At 36.0% G+C, this 27,758-nt stretch overlaps 1 protein-coding gene across 3 annotated transcripts in view; it reads left to right on the top strand.

The window, feature by feature from the left end:
• LOC135740952 (adhesion G protein-coupled receptor D2) overlaps window positions 1–27,459 on the top strand; it is a 119,946-nt gene extending 92,487 nt beyond the window's left edge. The window contains exons 25-26 of one of the 3 annotated variants that reach the window (XM_065259538.1): window positions 24,799–24,953; window positions 27,367–27,454. In XM_065259538.1, coding sequence (XP_065115610.1) covers window positions 24,799–24,930 — 132 coding nt within the window. In that variant the 3' untranslated portion in view covers window positions 24,931–24,953; window positions 27,367–27,454. Of the gene's footprint in view, window positions 1–24,798; window positions 25,842–27,366 lie in introns of those variants that run through there. The other 2 variants (XM_065259539.2, XM_065259537.1) reach the window with 2 other exon arrangements.
• Window positions 27,460–27,758: the final 299 nt, after the last annotated feature.

Raw genomic sequence — 27,758 nt, 5'->3', positions numbered from 1 at the left:
TAAAAAAAAACATTTAAAAGTAGATGCATTTGTTTAAAGCAAAGCATTTATTTAGCTACAGATGAAGCAGCTCTTTGCGCCTTCTAACGTCTCATAATTGGTCATCATTTATGTCCAAGAGACTCAATAATAATCTGTTACATTTTAATCCTTTAATTTTTCATATTAAAAAGCGTTTTTGTGCTGCTGCGCATCCATGTAATAAACAAACCCGCGTTGTCATTCCGTTAATACGCATATTATCAACGCGCTCTTTACTCGAACAGAAAAAACTCGCCTCGCGAATTGCGCCGGTTGTATAATAGAGATTTCAAAGTCTCTCATGAGCTAGAGGACTAATATCCAGGGAGTTCAGTATTTCTGTGTGGGCATGCATCAGGGAAAGGTGTGTGAGTCTTTTCTGGGTCATGGTGCTGCATACCAATGTCTTCAAAAGATGCAAGGCGGAGAAAGTGCGCTCGGATGAGGCCACGGATAGGCACAGTAATGAAATTAAAATCCAAAATACACGTAATAACCTACGTGTGTCAAAAATAATTTCCTAAAATATTCATAAGTAATATATCAATTGTGCAAAATATTTTAACCTAAAAAAAATATATTTCTCGCCTTCCCGCGACCATGCGTCAAGGTCTGGAGGAAAATGATACCTGCCCGGATCCCACGCACGCATCTGCAGTTATATACATTTTACAAAACCAGTATTCATTAGATTTTAAGAACTTTTTTGCCACTTTTAAAACTGTAAAACTAAATAAAAAAGATATCATATGCCGAATAAGCATGTAAGCATATGTTTTCTTGTTCGCTCCACGCAACACGGGTTTAAACGCCGTTTTTTTTCTAAAGAATAATGTTTAAACTTTATTGGTGGTGGTTGAGAATAATTTATATTGCAGAATAATATATATTGCATTTTAGCGCAATATAAATGTATCATATTGTTATTCTTAATATAAAAGAATACTAATATATTTTTTACAACATTTTTAACTTTAAAACATACATATAAAGATGCTTTGTACAATAGCTTTGCTTCTGACAACAATTTTCTGTAATAAATCAGTAAATGAATCACAAAATGTGTTGAAAGTGGCGAATAAAATGCTTGTCAATTCAAACAAAGGTGTATAAAACCGCTTTAATTAACAATAACTAAACTGTGCTCTTTTGCATACCTCTACTTTTCTCATGTCTTTCTTTATACCACCTTTATCTTTTTAAAATCTTGCCACTTTTAGAAATAATTTGTTTGCATTTTTTGTATACTGCACACTTTATTTGCATCAACTATACCCATAATAACATTTTCTACGTTTTCCTTTCAATAAGGAAATCTGTTTATTGTTATGAATAACGGCTGAAAGGATTAAAAAAAATCATAACACTGACTGCCTATATGCGCAAGAAAGGTATTATTAAAGTTTTAAATATGTAAAACTAAATAAAGATATCATATGCCCACTGTACAGTAAGCATAGGCCCATGTTTTCTTGTTCGCTCTGCGTGGGTTTAAACGCTATTTTTCTAAAGAATATTTTTTTAACTTTATTGGTGGTGGTTGAGAAGAATTCCTCTTTCCATATGTATAGCATTTTAGCGCAATATACATGTGTCATATTATTGTTCTTAATATATTAAGAACAATAATACTAATATATTTTTACAACATTTTTAACTTTAAAACATGTATTTTTATACCACATGAATCTCTTTAAAATATTAATACTTTTAGAAAAACGGACATAATTATTAATATTATAAACAAACAATGAAACGGTGTCAAAATTCGACAACACAAATAATTAAGATATTCATTGTAAATAGAGTTAAGGGTATTAGGCTCACACTAAATTCTTTGTTGCACTTAGTATAAATGCCCATTGCACGTAGTCATCTTAATATATGTATGCGCTGTTATGCTGGCAAGAAGGGGTTGACGTCACTTTGCTGTTTTAATAGAAATATTAAATATTCAGCAATGCCCTTATTAACTTCTGGAAACAACCGCAATGACAACGCATATAAAAATGTAGTTTTTTATGCGCCACCTGGTGGATTTTCTGTGAAGCGAAACACATTAAGGGAAAAGGGAAAGTAGCCCCCCCGAAAACACTTGCAGAATTCTGCGTGACTCCGCGAGACGATTTGGCGAATGCCGCGGGAGAAAACGCGCGTTTTTAAAGGCCACATCTGTAAACAGAAAGATCGGTTCATGAGATCGGCAAATTTAGCAAGCACCGATCTGCGGCCAATCGATTGGCGCATCTCTACTTTGTATAGATTTGTTCAAAAGACTGTAAATAACCCCAAACGAGGCATCAGAGTCTTATCTAGTAAAAGATGATGATTTTCGCTTAAAGGACAAGTTCGGTATTTTAGACTTAAAGCCCTGTTTTCAGATTGTTTATGGTGAAATAGAATGGTTTTGACTGAAATTTCGACATTTTCGGCTGCCCTGAGAACTTTCGCGTGTTTGTGTTTCAGCTCAGACCTCTACAATGGGTTTAATGGTGCACTGGAACAATCCTTCCTAAAATGCATTAAACTTTCGTTTACAAAGACGTGAAACTCACCGAGTGGTCAGGGGTGTTCACTGGTATGCTCACACAAAAATCGCTCCAAAAGACGCATTCCAACAGGTTTTATCGTAGTTTTTACCAGCCCCATGGACTTGTATTAGATGTCCTGTGAGGTACGGTATTACTCCGCGCCGGGAACTTTGTTTCTATTCTTGCAATTGGCAAAGGCGGATTAGCGCCACCACCTGGGCTGGAGTGTTTATTATTCAAGCTCTCAGCGGAAGAATGTACGGGTGTGAGGCGTTTGGGAAAATAGGTCCACAAGTTAACAACGAATGCTAAAACAGCTGTTGGAAAGCATCTTTTGCAGCGATTTTTGTGTGAGCATGTCAGTGAACACCCCTGACCACTCGGTGAGTTTCTCGTCTTTGTAAACGAAAGTTTAATGCATTTTAGGAAGGATTGTTCCAGTGCACCATTAAACCCATTGTAGAGATCTGAGCTGAAACACAAACACGCGAAAATTCTCAGGACAGCCGCAAATGTCGAAATTTCAGTCAAAATCATTCTATTTCACCATAAACAATCTGAAAACAGGGCTTTAAGTCTAAAATACCGAACTTGTCCTTTAAAAAAATAAAAGTATTTACTTAAAACACAACTTCTTGTCTTGCAACTAGCCGTGTGACGGTCCAGCGCAACCTTACTTATTACAAAATTGGAACGTCGAAATTAGAGAAAAATCCTGGAATGTTTTTCTTAAAAACTTAATTTCTTCTTGAATGAACAAAGAAAGACATAAACATCGCCATGGGGGTGAGTAAATTATTAGATTTTTTTTATGAAAGTGGAATAATTCCTTATAATTCCTTTGGTAATGTACCCAAAAAGGTACCACATTGTATTATGTTTAGTATACCTGTAATGCAGCGTTCAGACCAGCCGCGGTAAGGGCATCAAGCGCGAGTGATTTCAATGTTAAGTCAATGTGAAGACGCGTTGACGCGCGTTTGGAGGTCTCGCGTCGCGAATGAGGCATTTAGTGCGGTGGGGTAGACGCGATTCCGCCTCATCCACGTGTCTAGTTCACGCAAATTGAGCGTTGCCGCGGGATACGCACGAGTTGAAAGATTTGAACTTTGGTGGAAAAACGCACCGCGTTAACCAATCAGGAGCTTGCTCTAGTAGTGAAGTGATTACAGAAAGTGAGCAGAGTCGCAGAAGCCCTTCCCATGACCCAAATTTCCGCGTAAATGTCTCGATGACTAGAATTTCACGTGCGGATGAAACGAGTAAACTCAAAATGTTCAAACGGTAAACTAGACACGGTAGACGCGAATTTGACACGTAATCTTCTTTCCTATATCTTCTCCATTCAGTTTATAGTGTTTATTTTTATTTTAGTAGATTTTTTTTTAAGTAATTCTTAGTTTATCACAGCATTCTCTGGACCCGACCAGAGTCACCAATACCCTCACCCCAGAGGAGGAATGTCAGCAGGCAACCCTTTGATGTGTAACAAGAGCCCTCTATCCCTAGCACACTGTACCAGGTGGCTCTTGAAGTCACAACCCCTAAACACAAACTACAGCCGTTCTGAAACCTTTATGGACTTCCGCCAGCGTGTCAATCACTAAGTGACTGGCAAGGCTTCCTGTTTTGTCCGGGTGAGGTTACACATCCTGGCAAGGTAGCTGTTGTCAGCCACAGGACCTCGTGCTTAGTTGTGTCTCACCCTGACGCACACACAGGAGATCTTCAGTCCCGTGGGGATCTACTGACTCGCAGGCTTTGGATACACCGGCCGAGTTGCTGCTGTGGAGTGGTTCCTGTTTTACTTTACACCTGCAAAGCGCTGTCAGTGCTTCTTGCCTGGCCACACGAGAGGTCAACTGTGCCTCAGTCAAAGTTAATTATACAGTCTGTATGCCAAAAGAAAGAACATGCTCTGGAAGAGAGAAAAGGGAACTTCAACTGCAAAATGAGAGATGACAATTTTGGGTTTTGCCAGTAATGCCTCAATAAGCTTCAGTGCAGAGGTTTTAAACCTTGGGGTCATTGCCAAAGATGCAGAGTGGGTCACAGGATATTTCTATGCACTTTATTGTATTGTATGGCACAGTATCTTGAGTTCAGCAGCTAAATATTTTTTAGCTTCACATTTGTGCATTTGGCAGACAATTTTATACCAAGCGACTTACAGTGCATTAAAGTATACATCTCTTTTTTTCTGTTGAAGAAGAGCAATGTGTTAAATGGAGGGTTCACTCATGTACAAAAAATTGGTCATAATTTACAGGCGAAATTAAAGGTGCTTTGTGTAGATTTTAGCGGCATCTAATGATGAGAATGCGAATCGCAACAAAATGCTCAGTCCACCGCTCGAGAAGCTACGGTAGACGCCACAGGACAAACAAGTTGTCGTCTGAGACAACATAGTGATAAATTGTGCTCTGTTTGTCGTTTTAGGGCTATTGTAGAAAAATGAAATGGCGGCATCCATGTAAGGGAACCTATGGCGTATGTAGGCATTATGTAAGGCACAATGGTGTGTATTATTTTCAAATAATTTAAAGGACAAGAGTCAATTATTTCAATTATACCACGGTCACCACAGACATTAAGACATTGTTGTGGTGGTTATTTAAAGACATTTGACAGGTCAGACATTGCTCAACAAATAAGAATATAGCATTCAACAGTCCCATGGCATAAGTAAATTATATTGCATTTCTGTCAAGAGATCCTCCTAAAAGTTACACAGTGTACCTTTAAATGTCCTTAAAGTGCAAATGAAGAGTTTGGTTCAAAAACGTGATAAACACTATTTAAAAAAAATCAGTATTGTATCTGGTCAGTTTCAAAAAGTAAATTCTCCATTTTATGCAAAATCTGATATCCGGCCAATCACAGCGCACAATTCCACCCATTGTAAACAGTAATGGCGGCGCTTTGAATACACATGGAATCCTAGTTTTCCTCATCTAATTTGTACTTCGTGATCAACAAACAAACAAAAACAAAATAATACTTTTGATGGCGTTGATAAACGTAAGAAACGTAAGCCATCAAAATATAATAAATCAGGAGACGGAAAAATGTCAGCTGTTGCTTGTTCTGACACGACAGCTTTAGGCTTCTGTCATCCTAACACATTGACCCCAGGGAATCTTATGAAAAACTTTCCATTATTTTACTCAAAGCCAACGAAAATCGAGCAGGACCAAAACATTTTACAGCTGATCGCTGTCAATAAAGTTCAGTGACGACGTCCCAAAGATGTCCGCAGCAATGACAGTGTTCTTAATATGACAAAGTGTTTTGATTAATGCCATTAATGTTTTTTTTTCGTGTATACCACTAGTCAACTAAATGAATATAACATGGCAAAGATGAATGCACAATTATATATTGATTCAATAGATTTATAGCATTATGAAAAAAAACTTTATTTAATATTTATTTAATATTGCTGTAAAAATTATCAGTTTTTATAATAAATCTTTGAATATCAAATTATGGATTTGTATTTTTAATGTTATTATAACCTTAAGATCCTATATGAAAAATAGTGGTTTTCATCTTGTCACTTTCTTGGTATAGAAAACACTTTTTTACCCATATTAGTCAAAATGGATTTATTGCGTTTTGGAACCAAACTCTTCAAATGTCCGCCCCCCAAAAATGTTTACTATCTAGCATGAAGACTTTTCACTTAGATATTTAAGTGAATTTTTTATTGTTTTGTTTGTTCTTATTGTTCGTTGACATAGGAACAAATTCAGTACAAAGACACTTTGAACGTCCTGAACTTAAAATCCCACTGACAATACACCAAAATAAAAATGCGGTTAGTAGAAAAACAATGACGAATATTTCAAACCTCAGAGTGCAGATTCGCTCACCTCTCCCACACTCTTTGAACGGCCAGTCTCAGAAACCATTGTTTCACCCAAAACAATTCGTATTGAATCATCGCCATGTTGTCTTTTATTCTCGCCGTCCATCTGGGACCTGAACGTTAATATGCCATCGCCACAGCTCACATCCTCATTAGACACCGCAGCCGATGAGCTTTCCTGTGGATTGGGGGGCATCGCCAGCAGGACACTTGCTCCAACTAATCTATCAGCAAAGAGAGGAAGAGAGGCAAAGAGCTGTTATGTCACTATGGTACGGCCACCTGAGCTTTTGTGACTAACTCTACAGGAAGAAGAAAGACCGCAAACATCGGCGGCTTAGATCATGAAAGCCCATTAAGGGAGGCTTCTGTACAGATGTGAGGACTTTTTCCATGTTAAACTTTGTCTTTCAAAGGCATGGGTCACACAACATGATTTTTTCTTCTTCTAAGAAACGCAAAATGAGATGTTGTCCAAAATAACTCCATAAATGGGAGAAAGAAAACCATTACATTTAAGCATTTTTATGCGATAAATTCAATGGGGTTTCTTTAGTGACAGTGTCCAGAATGCCTCTGCAAGATTTTGTGAATGGTAATGAAGATAAAAAAGACAAATTGAAATGGTCATCCTGGTGTCGTCGGTACGGAGACAGGGTTTTAATTATTCATCACTCATGGGAATCTGTGGTCTGCTCATCTCATCTGGTCCCACCTCCTCACCCTGGTGCAGAAACGGATCGTCGGGCCGGTCGGGTGTGATGGACATTTCCCTTTGTGATGTGGGTGGATTGGAGAGTGACACTTACTTCCACCCCCCATTGGAGAGGAAGTTCCTATCAGAACACAACAGGAAAAGATAAAAGGAAAACAAGTTGACATCTTTTCACTGATGAAATCACTTCCTACAGGCCCTGTATTGACCTCAGTCCACCCACCCAGAGAAAGCAAAAATTGCTACGCTAAACTTAATAGAAAGTAATAAAAGACCCCTTAAATAACTTCACAATGCTGTAAATCGATCAAAGTTGTTTTGACTCATTCTACACCAACCTAATTCGTATGAATTCGTAAGAAAATAATAGTACGTTTATCATTAAAAAACAATAATGAAACCCCACCCTAACCCCAACGTCACAGGGGCAAAGGCAAATTATACAAAAATATACGGATGTGGTCATACGAATTATCCACCTAGCAATGTCTAGACCAGGGGTCTCCAACCTTTTTGTGAGCAAGGGCTACCACAATGGATAAAATAATCTGGAGGGCTACTCAATACTTATTTGGTATATTTAATTTTATTAAAATATTATTATTAATTATTAATTTAGAAGCCAAGCTAATATAAAAATATGTAATTAACAAATATTAAAATTGTGGCTTTTATTAGAATGTGCTCTGGCGGGCACCTCAGACCCTGTGCGGGCAACCTCTATGACATCTGTAAGCGGTTGGACCCGGAAGCGGCGCATGACGTCAGACTAAACAACCGGATTAAAGTATTAGGGGAGAACTGGGGCGAAAGTAACACAGGACGAAAGTAACTTTTTTTCCGAGCCCTGATACATTTGCATTACAAACTATAACAGCATCTTTAGCACGCAACCCTTTACAAAGCTGACAAATATTGCGTTATTTCCTCAACGCTTTGCGCGTGTAGGTCCAGAAAGCTATTTTCAACTACATGTATGATAAGTAAATTCCAAAATCGGTCATTTTTTTCTTATAACGCACTGTGTTTCTCGTTTCATGTGTTACTGATCAAACAGGTTATTTAGTGCTCTAACACATCCTGAAGCCTTATCAGAGTTTTTCAAAATAAAAGTAAATTGGGTTTAAATGTCAGAAGTTCCTCTCGGGACGAAAGTAACACTTATGTTAATTTTGTCCCGCTGCTAATACTGAGAATTATGTTGAACATTTATATTATTCTAATTTGATTTAATTTAATTGTTTATACTGTTTTAAAAATGTTTTTTTTCTCAACAATTCAAGTTTGTACTGTTGGGTTACTTTTGAAACATTAAATAAAACTGAAATTTTAAATGGAAATTTAATTTCATAATTTTTTGCAAAGATAAATGACAAAATATGTTTGGAGTTACATATAAACAAGGTCATAGTCATGTATATTAACTAAAAACAAGTGTAAAACAAAAATCTATCTTGTTATGTTGTGTTACTTTTGACCCACCTGCGGTGAAATTATACTGAAGTCGTTTTACATTTGATCAAAATGTCACCTGGTATTGATAGACCACAGCAAAAATATATCTCTGTCTAAAACATTATCTTTTAAAATAAAAATTTTCTGGAAAATGGTACTTTCGCCCCTGCTTTCCCCTAAATTAGTTTATTGTATAATCATTTGTATAATCATATTTTATTTCATTGAAAACGTATGTGAAATTAATGTTTTTTTTAAACATAAGCTTCTTCATCAATGTTCGTCTTTATTCTTAACATTCCAAGTCAAATCTCTGAATGTTTCATCCTTTTCCTGGAATTCCCAGGATTCAGTCGTATTTTAATCCTGGCACTGCCAGTCACCCACACCAGATGGAGTTCATTCAAGGTCAAAAATAATGAAAAGGTAGATTTTTTTCAACTCTTACGATAAATGCAAAAGGACTTCATTTAAAGCTTGGCAGGCGAAGTCAACAGCTCATACGTTTCTCAATTATCAGATTTGTCTATTTGTGAAATCGATCTGTTAGCACTGTGCGTTCTTGGCAACACAAATCTTGGACAAAGACACGGAAAAAAACGAATGCTTCCGTTCATGCTGAGAGTATTTTCCTGTTTACACTGAAATGCAGGTCAGCGGTTAATAGCAAGAGATAATGACATTAGATGTGCTGGACAGAACAGTAATGTATTAATTACATAACATTTACATTTATTTCATGTATAGAAATGACTTATTTTACCATTTTCTGAATTCAAATAAATGTTTAAGATATTTGAAAGAAAATAGGCATGAATTAAATGTGAAAGCACTGACATTTGAGATTAATGTGATGTCCACGTATGTCTTAGGAAGTTAAAAGTAAACAAGACCTACAGCCAGTACTGTCATTTTTCTGCTAATCGCAACTTTCTTGGATAAAAAATAACAAAACTCATTTATTGATCAAGTACATTAAAAATAATGTTGAAAACGATTTCCTTACCTTACCCTGTTTTACAAAAATAAGCTAATAATAATCATTTATAATTTGAGCTGTCAGGTATAATTTCACGGGAAATGTCAGTTTGACATCAAGCTATGTAAAGTAACCTGCAATTTTATGTTTTAAACAGAGATGGCGATAGAGAGGCAAAAATTACAGACAAAAAAACATGATTCAGGGTTCCCACAGGTCCTTGAAATCCTTGAAAGTTTGTGAATCTGGGGGGGGGGAATTCAAGGCCCTGGGAAGTTTTTTAAAATATACATAGATACAGGTCATTGAAAGTGCTTGAATCTATTTTATGCAAGAACTTTTCTGGAAAAAAAGTACAAATTATTCCCTGTGAAGTGTAAGATAATATCATAAAAAATCTTTTTACGTCAACGTGCTAAACTGTTCGCTTTAAATGCTTATATGTGTTCCGTATGCGAATACCAAAATGCTTTTTTGCATAGTTGTGTTTAACCCATGGAAACGTTTCTGGTTACGTATGTAACTGTTGTTCCCTGAGAAGGGAACGAGACGCTGCTTCTCCCTTGCCATACTTCCTGCGTCCCTGTAGCGCCATCTTTGGTAATATATTTCAGGTAGTGATATACTTCCTGGCTCCTGCGTCACCCTGTCTTTGTTGTTAAGCCTCACCATTGGTTGAATTTGATATACACATTCAGACGCACTTACCCCTGGAGGCGTCCCCAAAGTGTCACCGCAGTGACGCAGCGCGAGTTCCCCTGAAAGGGAACTGTAACAATGTATCTTAAAAGGTAACACAATGTAACCTTGCTCTCACTTGAAATGTGTCCCCACATTTAGTCCTTGAATTTGAGGGTATTGGACCTTTAAATGTCCTTGAATTTGAAGTTAACTAAGGTGTGGGAACCCTGATGATTGCATATTTAAAATCCATCTTAAAGCTCCTATACTGTATAGGAGTGTGGTTCAATAGATGCAGATTAGGCTTATGCTTAATTAAACAGCTCATACTCCCATTGAGCGGTGCTGTTGGTTAGCTGTATGAAATGACTCACAGGGACTGACGGTGGTCTCTGGGTGAAGTCATTAGAGTTGTGTGCCAGACCTCTACATGAGCGGGTACCACTGCGCTCTCCTGACTCATTGAAGATGCTCCCCCACAACACGCATTCATTATTCATGAATGCCAAATTTTAATCTGACGTGTATATCAAAGACGCCATTCGCTTTGTGATCTCCCCATGTGTGTCCAGCGCTGGCCAAAAAAATGAATAAACATGTCTCTCGTTTAAAATATATTGTTCTTTATTTTTATCCGCTAAATGAATGAATCTTTATATTTTCACACTTTGGTCCCTTTAAAACAGATACTCAAATTTGGAGGTTTGATATGTACATAAAAAATGTTATTTTGTTAATCCTGTCCCGCACACTAGGGCTTAATCTGTCCAAGGTGTGATCTTACAATCAGTGTTTACTTGTCTTTTAGCTCTTAAAAAGTGATTGTAGCAGTTTACACCAAGAGACACCAAACTAAATTTATGCGCATATTTAATTGTAAATGATCCTTTTCCAGAACCTAGTAAGCCTAGTAAGTTAGTTTAGTCACTACTGCAATCAAGTTTTTTTAGATGTATTATTTTTTGTGGTGTTGTTATATTTATCTCTAATCTTATGTGACAAATAATGTAATAGTATATTGTGGTCTAGGAAAAGACTTTGAATTCATCACTTTTATTGTGCCACTAGTGCTGGGCAAAGATGAATCGCGATTACTTGCATAAAAAATTATGCAAAAAAGTGATTTTTTGCATAATATTAAGTGGTGTGTGTACTGTGTGTAATTATCATGTATTTTTAACTACACACACATACATATATTTATTTTAGATTTTTTTATTTATATATTATTTTTTTAAATTATATCTTATATATATATATATATATCAAATGTAAATGTTTCTTAAATACATGAATGTGTGTGTATTCATATATTCATAATAATTACACACACTCATATATTATGCAAAAAACTTTTATGTTGTATGCGATTAATTGCGATTAATCTTTGCTCAGCACTAAATATTACATATTGAATTTTGTAAATGTACATCTTGAATTTCTCTCTGTCCCCTGACTTGGATTATTACTTTTAACTGAGCTAACTTCAGTTTAGACATGATAGTATTTATTAAAATAATTATATATTTATGGGCTAATCCTTCCATACATTTTTGCTTAAAAAATCAAGCTAAACAAAATGATCATTTGTTGTTCATTAATAAATAAAATTACTTAAATAACACTTTACTGGCACTAACTCAAGGATTAGTAAGACATAAACATCACAGATCTTTTTATTATCTTAGTATTTTTTTTTAGACATCAAAGAAATTTAATGCAAAGCTAATGTAAACTTAGGCTGAGGTCTCTTACATCTCAGATATTTCTCAGGAGAAAAGGCACAAAAAATCTTACAAATGTCTTCATTAGAGTTTCAAGAGATCTCAACAATTTAAAAAAAAGGGAGTTTAGATTTTCAATCTGCTACCAAAACTAATAAGAACTCTCCTTTTATATCTCCAAGGCAATTTTCGACAAACATCTGAAACTTAAAGGGACACTCCACTTTTTTTGAAAATATAATTTTCCAGCTTCCCAAGAGTTAAACATTTCATTTCTACCGTTTTGGAATCCATTTAGCCGATCTCCAGTCAGGCGGTAAGCTCCGGGTATGCTTTTAGCATAGCTTAGCACAATCCATTGAATCTGATTAGACCATTAGCATCTCGCTCAAAAATAACCAAAAAGTTTCGATATTTTTCCTATTTAAAACTTGACTCTTCTGTAGTTACATTGTGTACTAAGACTGACGAAAAATTAAAAGTTGCGCTTTTCTATGCAGATATTGCTAGGAACTATACTCTCATTTTGCCGTAATAATCAAGGACTTTGCTGCCGTACCATGGCTGCAGCAGGCGCAATGATATTACGCACTGCCCGAAAATAGTCCCCTGCTTTTGTAAGTAACCAAGGGACTATTTTCGGCAGTGCGCTAATATAACTACGCCTGCTGCAGCCATGTTACATCAGCAAAGTTCTTGATTATTACACCAGAATGAGAGTATAAGAGAGTAAGCTCAACACAACATGTATGTAGCCCATCATGTGTGTGATTCGTCATTTCAAAATATGTGTTCTGCACGTCAAGTGAACCTATGTGCATCAGGTGTCATGTCAAAATAAGTGCCTGTTGCAAATATGATAAAAAAGACGCTCGCGTTTGCAAGTATTTTGTGAACGCGAGCATCTATTTTATCATAAACGGTTTCGACGTGTGTGCAGCAGGCACTTATTTTGACAAGGCTCACATGACGCAACAAACACATATTTTGAAAACATGAGCAACACACATGACACATATTTTGAATTTGCGCCCCTTGAAAGAGAAGTCACCGGCCACCACTGAACTACTTGTATGACAGAGCAACATCTGAGAGATAACATTTTCCTCCGGGTGGTCACTGAATGCATTCGGTCTCTTTCTAATGTGCCTTCAATATTTGATATACCGTAGCAGTTCCTCAGTAGGAGGCGTCTCTCCTTGTCTAGATGAATATTGATAAGGTTTCAGCGTCTCTCGCATGTGTAAGTGACCTCTGCCTCAGTTTCCATCTTGAACAGTTATAGCAAAGATCAGCAGCATGGGAAAACTTCAGCAAGCATCTTAAAGGCCTGCCTGTGGCTTCAGACCATTTTTTTGTTCAACCTAAATTCAGCGTTCAATTCGGCCCCAATACCTCCCCCTCATCCTTTTCTGTCATCTCTCCAATTTTGCTTTCAATAAAATAGCAAAATATAAAAACAACCAAAGAATTAAGTAAACACTTTTCAGGAGAGGTATTTCACACACGGTTTAAAACATCTGCACATCATCTACAGTCGGTTAGCATACACACATCACAACTCGCGCGGTGTCAATCAGAATTCTTTCAGCCGTCTGATGTTGAGCAGATACGATCTCTCCGCTTTCGAACACACACACGCATTCACATACGAGAACACTGGGCGATCTTGCCACAGGTCAATAACAGCTTGACGGGCTTTGCCTGGTTCTCTCTCGGCAGGTGACAAAAACCAGCCCTCTTCTCTGATGCATACTGAAACCGATGCACACCAGTGTTCCCCCCGGAGCTCCGTCCACGCTCTCTTTGATGGTCCAGGGCTCGAGTCCTCTGATGTGGCCCTCTTTTAGAGTGTGTCATGTTCATTTGCTGTATGCAGACCGTCTGATATCAAGTAGCTGCTGATGTTGTAAAGGGACTGAACGGTCTCGAAGGATCGACTGGCAGACTAAATAACCTCTGATTTGACATCAACTATCTGGAACAGATGTTTATCAGAACAAGAGATTTTGACGTGCTTTTTCTTCAACAACAATGAGAGATAAGGACAGAGACTGATGTCTTGCTTTTGATCGGCCATGCATCTGTTGTATTCTCACCCAGGAGAGAAATGTGTTGCTCAGTTGCTTAGCTTTACTAAGATCTATAATTTTTCAGAATTTTTAGGAGGAAGAAAAGTTAACACATGATACACAGTATCACACAGTAAAGTAAAAAAGGTGTCATTGGGACAGTACCCTTTAAAAAAGATCCTAATGGGTACCATTTGCTGTAGGTACAAATCCAGTATGTATCTTTGAGTTACCGATATGCACCATTTAGGTACTTTTTTAAGGGTACCACCCCAGTGACCACTTTTGTCTTTTTTTCAGACAGTGTATAGTTATAACTAATTCAACTTTATTTGCATAATTTATAGCAAGTCCTTACTTTTTTTACAATGTAGAAATCTTGAAATTATTTAAAGGATTATTCAGTTTTCTTAAAAAAAATTCAGATAATTTACTCACCACCATGTCATCCAAAATGTTGTTCTTTGTTCAGTCGAGAAGAAATTATGTTTTTTGATGAAAACATTCCAGGATTTTTCTCATTTTAATGGACTTTAATGGACCCCAATACTTAACAGTTTTAATGCAGTTTAAAATTGCAGTTTCAGAGAACTCTAAATGATCCTAAACGAGGCATAAGGGTCTTATCTAGCGAAACGATTGTCATTTTTGGCAAGAAAGATAAAAAATATGCACTTTTAAACCACAACTTCTCTTCTTCCTCCGGCTGTGTGATGAGCCAGCGCGACCTTAGTCACTTTTGCCGAAGGTGACGTCACGTGGATACCCTCTATTGTGAACCTCATATGCGATTGTTTCCTCATAAACCTTGTGCATGCAAAAGACAGCTGGAATCGACATGATCTCACAAAATTTTTTATTAATTTATTCGTGTCCATAGATTTTTTTATGCCTTGAGCATGAATGTCTTTTTCTTGTCACTGAGCACTAATTTCTATAAAAAAAAATCGTGAACGTGGCATGACTTTCTTTTTTGTGTTTCATTTTATGTATTTTTTCTCCCTATTTTTAAATCATTGTCACTTGGGGTTGGGGTAAGATTTGGGGTTTGGGTTAAGATGTACTTTTAAATTGGTTTCTACATGTTTTTCTTCTGCTTTTAAAACTATTCTGGAGTTGGGGTTTGGGTTTGAATGTCTAAAAATTAACAGAAAGTGATTCTAACCCCATCCCCAAGTGACAATGGTAAGAAAATAGGAAAAGAACAATGAGAAAACAATACATAAAATGCCACGAAAAAGAAAGTCATGCCACGAACACGAAAACCTATAAATATTTGTGCGAGTGACACGAAAAAGACATTTGTGCTCATGGCACGAAAAAAAGCTGAATTTCGTGCCATGGACACAAATACATTAATAAATTTTTTCGTGACTATAACACGACTTTCATGAGATTAGTCTGGATGAAAAACTGGCCAATCTAAAGGGGATCGCACACCGGCCGCGCAGCTCAGCGCAGCGCCGCATCGCGTCGCGCCTAGCAGAACTCGGAGGTATTGTAAACCGGAAGTGCACATTAAATAGCGCGAGCTTCGTCAGATAGCGTCTACTTCAAAATGCAAAATATACGTTCGCAGCCAATGTTAATATTTAAAGATTTGGGACAAATATGATGTTATTTAATGTTAAACTATGTGAGTGGAGCTGTGTGGCGCGACAGGGATTTGAACAACTTCCTGAGTCACAGCTGGGCGGCGCGGACAGGCGCCACCAGGCGGCGCCGGTGTGCGTATACTCATAGAAAACAATGTGTTCGATTTTTTTAGAACGGCGCGGCCGGTGTGCGATCCCCTTCAACATGACACCGACTGTGATGTCGAGATGTACGACCCAACATTAAATTAATCACAATGTTGTTACAATGCTAAAAACAAAGTTGTGACTGTTCAGTTAGCGTTATAAGCTAGTTAATGCTAGAGTTTAGGTTGAAGTTCTACTATTTATTTTACATTTACGTTTTGCAGGTCCATACTGAATAAAACACAAACTTTCCACTTAGAAATGTCCATTAACAATCTGCAAACAATTGATTATTCCTCAATAGGGTATTTGCGCAACTTACTTCCGCGAGAAGACGAGAATAACCACTGTCCAGTGGATATGCTCGTTAACATCTTAATGTACTAACTTTTTTTTAACATTATAGCTTTTGACAAAGGCATTTTCTTCTTACATACGATATTAGTTTAAAAAAGAGCGTAACACAAATAATAATACTACGAATAACAATAACAAACTACGATTGCACATACCGGCATCCGGAAGCGATCAACCTAGTTTTCCAGTTTGGTCACTTGCCATTCAACATATAACCTATTTCCGTATCTTCGTGTGCTAAAGGCTTAAACATAAGATCTGTTAACACACACACACACACACACACACACACACACACACACACACACACACACACACACACACACACACACATTTATTCAAAAGACCTTCTCTGACAAACAAAGCATCAGAGCCAAACAGAGCGGAGATCAACATTATTATTTATGACCCTTTCAAATAAAGTAATAACGGACCATTTCATTCTAAGGGGTTTTAAATGGACATGTAAACACGTCTTTGGATAATTTTTGCACTTAATAAAGCCACAAACCTTCTATGTAGATATCAGAAAACAATTTAAGATATTATTCAATGCATTCTTTAACACCTTTAAACATTTTTGGCAATGGACTGACCTGCTGGCACGGTGGATGATTTCCAGTGCCGGGATGTAGATGTGTGTATAAAGGCATTTGGCTTATTGTGTTTGATTTGGTTCTTTCATGATGTAAACCTCCCCAATCTCTGCTGTTTCCTGAGCGCTCCATCAGTGGGTCACAATTCAAGGTTGAAACGCCTCACTGGAGAGCGAAACCCATTCAGACTCGAGCTGTACAACACGCGGGGGTCCTGTAGAGTTCAGCGTTTCCAGTGGGTGTGATTGTAAGGTCATGTACATGTTTGGCTAGGCAAAGATATGTGTATGCAGAAGCTGTTATTAATGATTTTTACACTGCTTGTGTTGTTCTGCATGGGTCAATGACGAAAAAGCCTGTCGAGAGAAAATAAATCTCCTTTAAACAAAAGTATGAGTTTTATGAGCTTAATGTTTTCAAACAAAATAATAATAAACATGACTTTTTTCAATTTGAATATAATCTGCATTATATAAATGTTTAGATTTAACCTCACAAAAATATGCATTTTAAATATCAAATAAAAAGTCTTATTATAAGTAAAATAAAAAAATATTATTATGAAAGGTATTTAAGTCATTTGTTTGTTTAAAACAAAAACTTACACATATGTATGTTTTTTTTTTATTTCAATTATAATTTTGCATCTGCACACACACCGTTTTGTATATTATATAGTAGCTGTGTCAGAAATAATATTTTACGTGCTCTCGTATTCACGTTTGTCTGCTGATGTCTGTCTCCCTAACTCCTGTCACTGGCACAGACAACCTTGGGTGACATTTCCAAGCAGATGCATTGAAAATTCTGACACTGTCTATTGTCAAAGCACAAAGAAACACTTAACCATTGAATCTGGAACCTCATTGGTGGAGACACAATCAGGAACTGACCTTGGGTACACACACCCCTTATAATAAAAGGCGGTAAATCCAGGAAGACCTTTGAAACAGAATATATTTGAGTGTGTGAGATTCTGTGCTTGTGTGTCTGTGTGTTTGCCAGCTTGGGTATCCACATAAAACACAGACTCTGTTATTATCTTAAATGTTTTTACATTTATGCATTTTGCAGACACTTTAATAGCAAGTGCATTTAATGTACATATTTGATTAGTATGCATGTTCACTGGGTATTAAACCCACTCTATGAACTGAGCTACAGAAGCATGTTTAAAGCAGAGCACATTTAAAAAAAAAAAATTTAAATAATGGTTAGATGTATTATAGGATCAAGATATGCATTGTTTAATAATTTAAGAGACTCAAATTTCATCACCAATGCCTCATTTAGAAGTTGGCACACTTGGATTCTGGCTCTGCCAGCCAGTGGCGCTTAACTGTACTGATTATAAAATTATCATTGCTTTGAGGATTTGTAATTATAATACTGCAATAATCTTTTCAAGGTGGTGTATCTAGTGCATTTAAATGTAAAAGACTCTCTTTAGTTGCATAAGTATTTGTTGTGAAGTCCTTGTCTCAAACATTTAAGCAGTGATGAAAATGATAAACTGTATGTATGATGCTATAATTAAGAAATAACATTTCTATATTTCTATAATAACACTTTCTGATTTTAAATATCAGCATGCAAGGAGAGATGTCAGGATGTTAAAGAAAGGAAGACCTCATGTTATGTATGACACTTTCTATCATGGATTCTTAAAGGGATAGTTCACCCAAAAATTTGTTTGAAAATAATGTCATTAATGACTCACCCTCATGTCGTTCCCAACTCGTAAGACCTCCGTTCATCTTCGAAACACAGTTTAAGATGTTTTATATTTAGTCAGAGAGCTTGTTGACCCTTCATTGAAAATCTATGTACGGTATACTGTCCATGTCCAGAAAGGTCATAAAAACATCATCAAAGTAGTCCATGTGACATCAGAGGGTCAGTTAGAATGTGTTGAACCATCGAAAATACTATTTGGTCTAAAACTTTATTCAGCATTGTCTTCTCTTCCGCGTCTGTTGTGAAGTGCATGTGCGCGACTAAAGTGACGCGGATGACGTGTTATCCTACGACATGGTTTCTAATTTTTTTTTACTTTCAGCGTGCGTCTCCCTCAGACTGTAAACGAAGCTGGGGCGCACAAAAAAAAAAAATTGGGGCGCACCAGATAACACGTCAGCTGCGTCACTGCAGTCACGTGACTTTAGTCTCACGCATGCGCTTCACAACAGATGGAGAAGAGAAGACAATGCTGAATAAAGTTGTAATTTTTGTTATTTTTGGACCAAATTTTTTTTCCGATGCTTCAACACATTCTAACTGACCCACTGATGTCACATGGACTACTTTGATGATGTTTTTATTACCTTTCTGGACATGGACAATATACCTTACGTAGATTTTCAATTGAGGGTCAGAAAGCTCTTGGACTTAATATAAAACATCTTAAACTGTGTTCTGAAGATGAACGGAGGTCTTACGAGTTTGGAACGACATGAAGGTGAGTCATGAATGACATTATTTTCATTATTTTGTGAACTATCCCTTTAAAAATAAAGGGACTTTGATGGTTCATACATTCTTGGTTCCTTGAAGAACCATTCAGACAAAAGTTCTTGAAAACATTTTTTTAACTTATGAACCTTTTCTCTTTACAGAACATTTACAGTACATATGTGAAGTTCTAGCTCAAAATACCATATAAATAATGTTAAAATTGACACTTTGTTGGTGTAAACAAAAATATGGCGGTATTATCCCTTTATGACATCACAAGGGGAGACAAATTTCAATTACCTATTTTTTTCAAATGCTTGCAGAGAATGGTTTACCAAAACTAAGATACTGGGTTGATCTTTTTCACTTTACTAGGTTGATAGAAGCACTGGGGACCCAATTATAGCACTTAGACATGAAAAAAGTCAGATTTTTGTGATATGTCCCCTATAATATGTAAATGTTAAAGAACCATACATCCAAAAATGGTTCTTCTATGATATTGTAACGTAACGTTAGCTGTTTTCATATCGTAAGTGCTGAGGGGTTAGTTGTAATACAGAGTTTTTCAAAAAAAAAAAAAAATTTCAAGCCCACCAAAAGGAGCTGCAGACATATTTCAAAATTATGCTATGTTTTAGTCAACAAGACACTGATTAATGTGACATAACATTGGATTTGGTATCTTACACACCCAACGTAGAACCCCCCAAAAAAACATATGATGAAAAAATGTACTTACATACCACCAAAACACTCGTTCATCATTAACTCGCTGGGAAAACATTATACATTTACAATAATTTGCGGGAGATCGTGTTTTGGCATCATGAAAAAACAAAACGCTCAACCTTGTGCAACAATGTAAACAGTTCGTGTTACAACTAACCCCACATTAGTTGTTGCCCCGCATTCGTATGATCTGTGCCAGGGATGTTTGATGTAAGGGTTTTTAATAATCTTAAATTTTTGTAAGACTCACTTTATTCGAAAACGTATTAGCCACTTTGTAAAATAGTTTTAAAAAATGCCCCTTGGCAGCCTCTTGCTTTTATTGTTTGATCATAAGCAGGTTAAGAACTTTTCACAAAAAAAAAAATTGGATGCAATGATGGGTAGATAATGACGATTTTGAGTTTTAAAATTGTATCTATTAAACTAAAATAAACTCTTGTGATATGAGCTACATCTGTAGTATCATGAAGATTCTTGTACTGTGTAAAACGCTCATGCTCATAGACCGCGGTATCTGCGTTCCATTGGCTGTGAGCAAAGGTATTGTTACCAATTACTCTTGGCAAAGCGGCCTATCGTTTTTGACAATAAGAGGTCATTTTTCATGCCTGACCTTCTGTTTGGACTGCATTTCTGATCCTGTGTAATGATGTCTTTGTGCTGGAGAATGTGGAAATTTAATCGCTTTTACAAAGAGGCCAGGCAAACGAAAGAGAGTTTGAGAGGAACAAGCGCGACCGTTTTAACAGGACAACATGTTTGAATTAGATGTTCTAGCACTGGCTCTAAATGGATTTCTGAAGTGGTTGTTTGTGAAGATTTTCAATCGGACGTAACCTTGAGTCTTTTTTTATGGGAGGTCCGTCGGATTTAAGTGCTGGTATACAGCATGAAGAGCCTGAGTACGCCGCGCTTCTCTCTCTCTCTCCCCCTCTCCATCTATCTCTCTCTACCGCGGTTTCCCGTCTATCTCTCTGCCTGTCTGCTTCTTTTCTCTGTGAAATTGAAAAATCTGCCTGTGAAGTTGTTGCCATTGTCTGGGTAATTAATGGAATGCTGAGAGCGTGGTTCAGGTGCTTAAAGAGTTTTCGTCCCATTTTGCCTTTATTTCCTCATGACTAATAAGGATAGGAAATAGGCATTAGCGTTTTGTGCTTCTTTTATATATAAAATTACATATAATACGCGCATTTAAATGAAAGGACGGTGACCTTCGCTGCGTTCTGTTTCAAACGCACCGCATTTGTTTTGCATATGAGGTGAGGTTTTGTATAATAATCTAAGCGGTCCTGTTTTATTATGCGCTTATTAATTATTACAGTTCAGTCGTTTAAAAGTTGGGTCAAGGGCTTGGAGCGGCATTTTAAGATGAGCTGAAAGTTTCTTGCATGTGGTACGGTTACATTTATCTATTGATAGACATTGATTTCAATTTGGTAGGATAATATAAGCATGGATGTGGATTAGATCTCAATTAGTCGTAAATATTGTTATTACTGTATTTATTACCAATTAAGCCCTCTGAGGTCTGACCTGTTTGGGACACTAGAAGAGGTTTTGACTCGCTCTTACATTTGGTCAATCCACCAAGGTCTGCTTCTGTTGTGTTAAACCCAAGGTAATTTGGTAAATATCTGTGCAGTAGTTAAGCATTGTAACTGACTTCAGATCTTTACGTTTGTGACTCTTCATGTGTTGACACTTATTAGTAAACTTTTTGAGTCAACTTTTATTTTTAAGTTGAATGAACTCAAAATTGTTCGGCAACCAGGTCACTTACTCTTTTAAGTTAAAGGCGAGGTGCATGATTTTTGAAAAAGAAAAAACTTTGGAAAAAGGGAGTCGGGGCAAGTACCAAAACACACTTGTAGCCAATCAGCAGTAAGGGGCGTGTCTACTAACCAATATCGTTGCCTGGGTTGTGTATGTGTGGGGTGGGTCTATCAAAAGAAGGTCCAGATTCTGTTAGGGGTAAGGTCATGTTTGTTTAGGTGATTTCAAATATCAACATTGGCTTACAGAGAAAATGCACCCCGCCTTTAAACCAACAAATTGTTTTTTATGTAGTGGACAATTAAAGCAACACTATGTAGTTTTTTTACCTTTAAATAATGTCTCTAAAATTATTTCAGTGATAGAACAACTTGTAACTGGACAAATTGTACTGTTGCTGCAACCTGAGCAGCCTCCTAGCTGCTACAAGCACACTCTGAAAGTGGCGGTGGAGGGTAGAGCACACAGCCCCGCCCCGCCCCTCCCTGCAGAAGAGTGTCTGATACCAGGCACTGTTGCGCTTTTCAACCACATGGGGGAGCTGTAAGTCATTTTTACATGGAAACTACATAGTGTTGCTTTAACTCAAAAATTACTTTAGCTTCATAAAACAATTTGTTGGTTTAACTTAAAAGAGTAAATTACCTGGTTGCCCCAAACATTTTGGTAAAAATATTAGTTGACTGTGTAAAGTAATTTAATTAATGTTGAAATGTAAAGATCTGAAGTTAGTAAGTTCAACTGTACACTGTAAAAAATGCAGCATTTTTGTCAAATCAACACACATTTTTATGTTACTTTAACTTAACAAATTAGTTAAGTTAGAAAATGTTTCAATTTGTTTTTAATCTTATGTCAACTTATCACAGGTCAAAAATAGTAGGTTGAATTGACTTGCAAACCCAAGTTGTTTTAACTTCATGGTGCATTTGTTTTTTACAGGTAAACATAAAGTACATTCAGTGAAAATGTAATCTTGATGTCTTTAATATTGACTGAGTAAGGTCATGTCAAAGATTGAAATCAATATGTAAAATCATTAATTGAAATCAAACTTTAATGCTCCTAATCTCATTAAAGGAATACATAATTTTCTTTAAAAAAAATCCAGATAATTTACTCACCCCCGTCAACCAAAATGTTGATGTCTTTCTTTGTTCAATCGAGAAGAAATTTTTTTTTTTTTTTTTTTGAGGAAAACATTGCAGGATTTTTCTCAATTTAATGGACCCCAACAACAGTTTAAATGAATCGCAGTTTCAAAGGACTCTAAACGATCCCAAACGAGGCATAAGGGTGTTATTTAGCAAAACGATTGTCATTTTCGGCAAAAAAAAACAATACTTCTCGTCTTCCTCTGGTCTTGTGACGCACCAGTGTGACCTTGCGTTTTGCGTATTCACGTCAAAAGGTATGCGAAACTTCCGCCTCAGTGTTCACAAGTGTGGAGAAAGAGGACCGTTCTGACGTTGTTGTATGTGGAATGATACTAATTAATGTCTGTGTCAGTTTATTGTTTAAAATGGTCCGCAAATGGGGGTTTCATATATGTAACGCGTGACCTTTCCACGCTGGTGCATCATGCGGCTAGTGCAAGACGAGAAGTTGTGGTTTAAAAGTACATTTTTTTATTTTTCTTGCCAAAAATGACAATCGTTTGGCTAAGTAAGACCCTTATGCCTCGTTTGGGATCGTTTAGAGTCCTTTGAAACTCCATTGGGGTCCAGTAAAGTCTATTAAATTGAGAAAAATCCTGGAATGTTTCCCCGAAAAAACTGAATTTCTTCTCGACTGAACAAAGAAAGACATCAACATTTTGGATGACATGGGGGTGAGTAAATTATCGTGATTTTTTAAAAGAAAATTGTGTATTTAACTCGACAATTAAGAGAAAACATTTCCCTGTCAATGACGCTTCCCTGAAGAGTTTTTACGGTAATCTGTAATTCTATTATCCACTAGATGGCGATCTTATCCAATTTATAAAAAACTGAAGCAAAAATCCATGTGTGTTTTGATCATCATTCGGAATCTTATCTATAGCAAATTTCCTTTACAAAAATGCAATTATTTCAGCTTTTTGCTCAAAATTTTGTATTTTTGAAGAAACCTGCTCATGATTAAGAGAACAAATGAAGATAGGATTAAACTCTTTTTTTTTTCATTTTGTTTGTTTCATTTGGTCTTTCATTTGATTTATTGTATGTTTATATATTTTTAGAAGAACATTTTCTTGAAAGGCATTTTGTGAAACTTTGTGAAAAAAATGCTGGCGGGTAACTTTAAAAAAAAAAAAAAGGCTGACGTGGATTGAGTTAAAAGATCATGAGACTTTACCCTGTATTTCACAGACGGGGTCACAATTATGCATTTGGCAGATACATTATCCAAAGTTACTTACATTGCATTTATGCTTCACATCAGTATGTGTGTTCCCTCAGAATTAAACCCATGACCGCTGCTACAGGAACTACATGCCCATGGTGTAAATGCAGTGGTTCATGTAAATAACTCTTGGCTCGTTTTTCTTGTTTTCCTTTTGAACATTCAAAGTACCCATGCCGTGGATTACTCGAAAGCCATAAACTCCTCCCCCTATTGATGACCTCATCACTCAAGAATAAACTGAACGGATTGCATCAGGCCGAGTGAAACCGAACCGTGCACATGTGTGACTGCCACGCGGTCTGAATCTCAGCAAGGAAGCTCTCAAAATGAATGCCTTTAGTAAATCTTGTGGTTCTGTTGGTTCAGAGCTCTGACTTGATAAAGAGACATGAGTCTCCATCTATTTTCGATCTAAAACAGAACCGTTTCTGTACCGTACGTCTGTGCATTTTTGTACAGCTCAATCAATTTTTATAATGTTGAGAATTGAAGCTTTAGATTACACGTGCCATCGATGTGGTTGATATTCTCTGTATGTTCTTTGTATATTTAAGTTTGCGAACCGTTTCTACTTACTGTATAAACAAAGAAGTCAATCATATCCTTCAATGTCTACAATCAGTTTTGGATGGCATAAAATTAACTTTAACTGTTATTTATGTAGCCTAAAGTAATTACACTTAAAACAATGTATTTTCTTTCAGGAGTATTTAGCGAAACCTAAACACAGCGTCCCGAATGAATGCAATCTTAATGTACCCATGGAAGCAGAGCTGACATCCTGCCATTCACATAGTTCACCTCCCCAACAAAATGGCACCATGTGTCTGCACTGAAACCCTTCTCATCATGTGGTTCGGTAAAGTGGAGATTAGTTTTATCGACCTCAATGTAAACAATATTCTGCATGTTTTAATATATTGTGCATATTTGTATTCTTCGATGCCAGATAACTTGTAGCACATTTCCACCGCCAGGTCGAACTGTTTTAAGAAGTAAAGAACGGTTACAGTACTTGAGCAAAATGCCCGCCAAAATGCCCGCCAGCATTAACGCTTCTTATTTACTTTGAATGGGTGATGTCATGCATTGCCGAACTGAATTGTGGATGCATCGGTGTCACGTCACTGGTGTGGCTCGCCGCAGAACTTCAAAATTTCAAGCGTTAACGCACCCATAATAATAATAATCCATAATGCACTCGCTATTAACAACGCATACGGCATTTACATCGTAAACTCTTGCATTACCAAAGCAACGACTGATCCATTCTTACGGACGCTATAAGCCCACAGTAAAAAAATAAATAAAACAATACTGGCTCAGTTCGGCACTTAATATAGTGGTTATAGAACGAAAACCGTTTGGCACGGCGATGGAAAGCGGCTATAGATATTATGTACAATTGTAAAATACTGTATGATCTGAAACTGTTAATTGTGCAAAAATGTCAACGCTTGTTCTGATTGATTTATCAACATTTCAAGCACATGTGTTTAATGTTAAATTATTTAGCTTAAAGACTTTAAGTCTGGTTGTTCAGACGTTTAACTTTATTATAAATTGTAAGCAGTTCATTTCTGTTCAGTTTTGTCAGTTAAGTCAAAAGTATGCACACACTTGACAAATGTAATGTTGCGAACGATAATACATGCTAAGAACAGTTTTGTAAACAAATATAAATTGTGCTTGTTGTATGTATGAATTGTTTTATAAAATATAAATGATAGTAAAAATGTCCAGCACACAGTAAGAGCATCTTTAATAATAGGATGCTAAACAATTAATCGCGATTAATCGTTAGCAGAATAAAAGTTTTTGTTTACATCACTATGTGTGTAAACTGTGTATAACAAATATGTATATATATATAAATATGAACACATTCATGTATAATTTTAAGAAAAAAAATGTATATATTAAGTATTTATATTTATATATAATATAAATTATACATAAATATACAAATGTATATACACATGTAAACATTTCTAAAACATATACATGCATGTGTGTACATTTATTTATACAAAGTTATTATACACAGTTCACACACATATATGATGTAAACAAAAACTTTTATTCTGCTAACGATTAATCGCGATTAATCGTTAAAAATCCCCAGAAAGACAACTTATGATGCATCCCTTAAAGTTGGTTAAGGAAATTCTTAGGCTGCGTCCGAAACTGCCTACTTACATACTACAAGTATATAGTACACTTTAAAAATGGCTGGGTTATTTTGACCCATAATGGCTTAATATTAGACAGAACATGTGATGGGTTAAAAATTACCCAATGTTGGGTTGTTGTTATGCAACTGTGGGGTACAATAACCCAGCAGTTGGGTTAAAATAACCCAGCATTGTAGTATGTAAGTAGGCGGTTTCGGACGCATATATATATTTTTAAATATATTTACATATATATATATATAGAGGGCAGCTGCAAGATCTCTTAAAACAACATGAAATGAAATTTTGTTTTTAATTTTGTGTACATATATATCCTGTATTTTCTGTTTGTGTCCTGAAAAAGAGAAAATAAATATAGATGAACATTAATTAAAACTTTGCTAAAACAACAAAGCTGGTGATGGTTGCCCAAGACTTTTGCACAGTACTGTATAATATATATATATTCGGCCGGTCAAACGATTAATCACGATTAATCCGATTCAAAATAAAAGTTTGTTTTGCATAATATATTTGTGTGTAATTATTAAGTATATAGTTTATATATGTATTTTTTATTTATTTATATATAATATAAAATATATTCAAATGTAAATAAATCTAAATATATACATGTAAATAAATGTTTCTTAAATACATATATGCATGTGTGTATATATATATATATAAACTTTTATTTTGTTTGTGATTAATCGCGATTAATCTTTTAAAAACCCAAATAAATAAATAAATAAAGACACTTTTTTAATTGCTTGTGTTTGTAGTTTTGATGACATCTCTATTTCTCTAAAATGTGTAAATTATAAAGATTTGATTGCACTGAAAAAAATGATTCATTGAATTTAATCAATTTTTTTAAGGTAAGTGGTTGCAATCAATTTATTTCAGCTACATTTAAACAAAAAAGATTAGTAAAGTAAAATAAAATATAAAACTTTTGTTTAAATGTAGCTTAACTAAATTTATTGTAACCACTTACCTTAAAAAAAAAATGATTAAATTCAATGAATAATTTTTTTTCAGTGTATGACGATAGATAATAATAGCATCACATGCATGGTTTTTTATGACTTTTAGGTATTTTTCCCTCATTTGAAGGATTTTCATCTTATTCACGCTCACCTTGAATCCTGACTAGACCTGTGGATCTGCTGCATGTATGCTTTACCACCTTCTTATGTCTAATTTTTTTAATAAACATGAGTATGAAGTTGTTACATGTGTTGTTGTTTATCGATTTACTGATTATGGATCACTTGGCAGAGATGAAAATAAAGTGACACCCCTTGGCATAATAGTCATTTATTACAACGATGGAAAGATTTCAAGAGCTCATATGAAAACTCTTTATGGCAAAAGGTGACATCAGAGATTGTGAGTCTGACTGCGGCTTCCAGAGCACAAAAAACAGAATCCAAATCCAAACAATGAAGCAGGTAAGCAGACATCCAAGGCAGCTGGAAAAAACG

Source organism: Paramisgurnus dabryanus, chromosome 24 (assembly GCF_030506205.2).
Source record: "Paramisgurnus dabryanus chromosome 24, PD_genome_1.1, whole genome shotgun sequence".
Taxonomy (NCBI): Eukaryota; Metazoa; Chordata; class Actinopteri; order Cypriniformes; family Cobitidae; genus Paramisgurnus; species Paramisgurnus dabryanus.
Note: the sequence above shows the minus strand (reverse complement) of the source record. Positions and strands in the feature narration are given on the sequence as shown.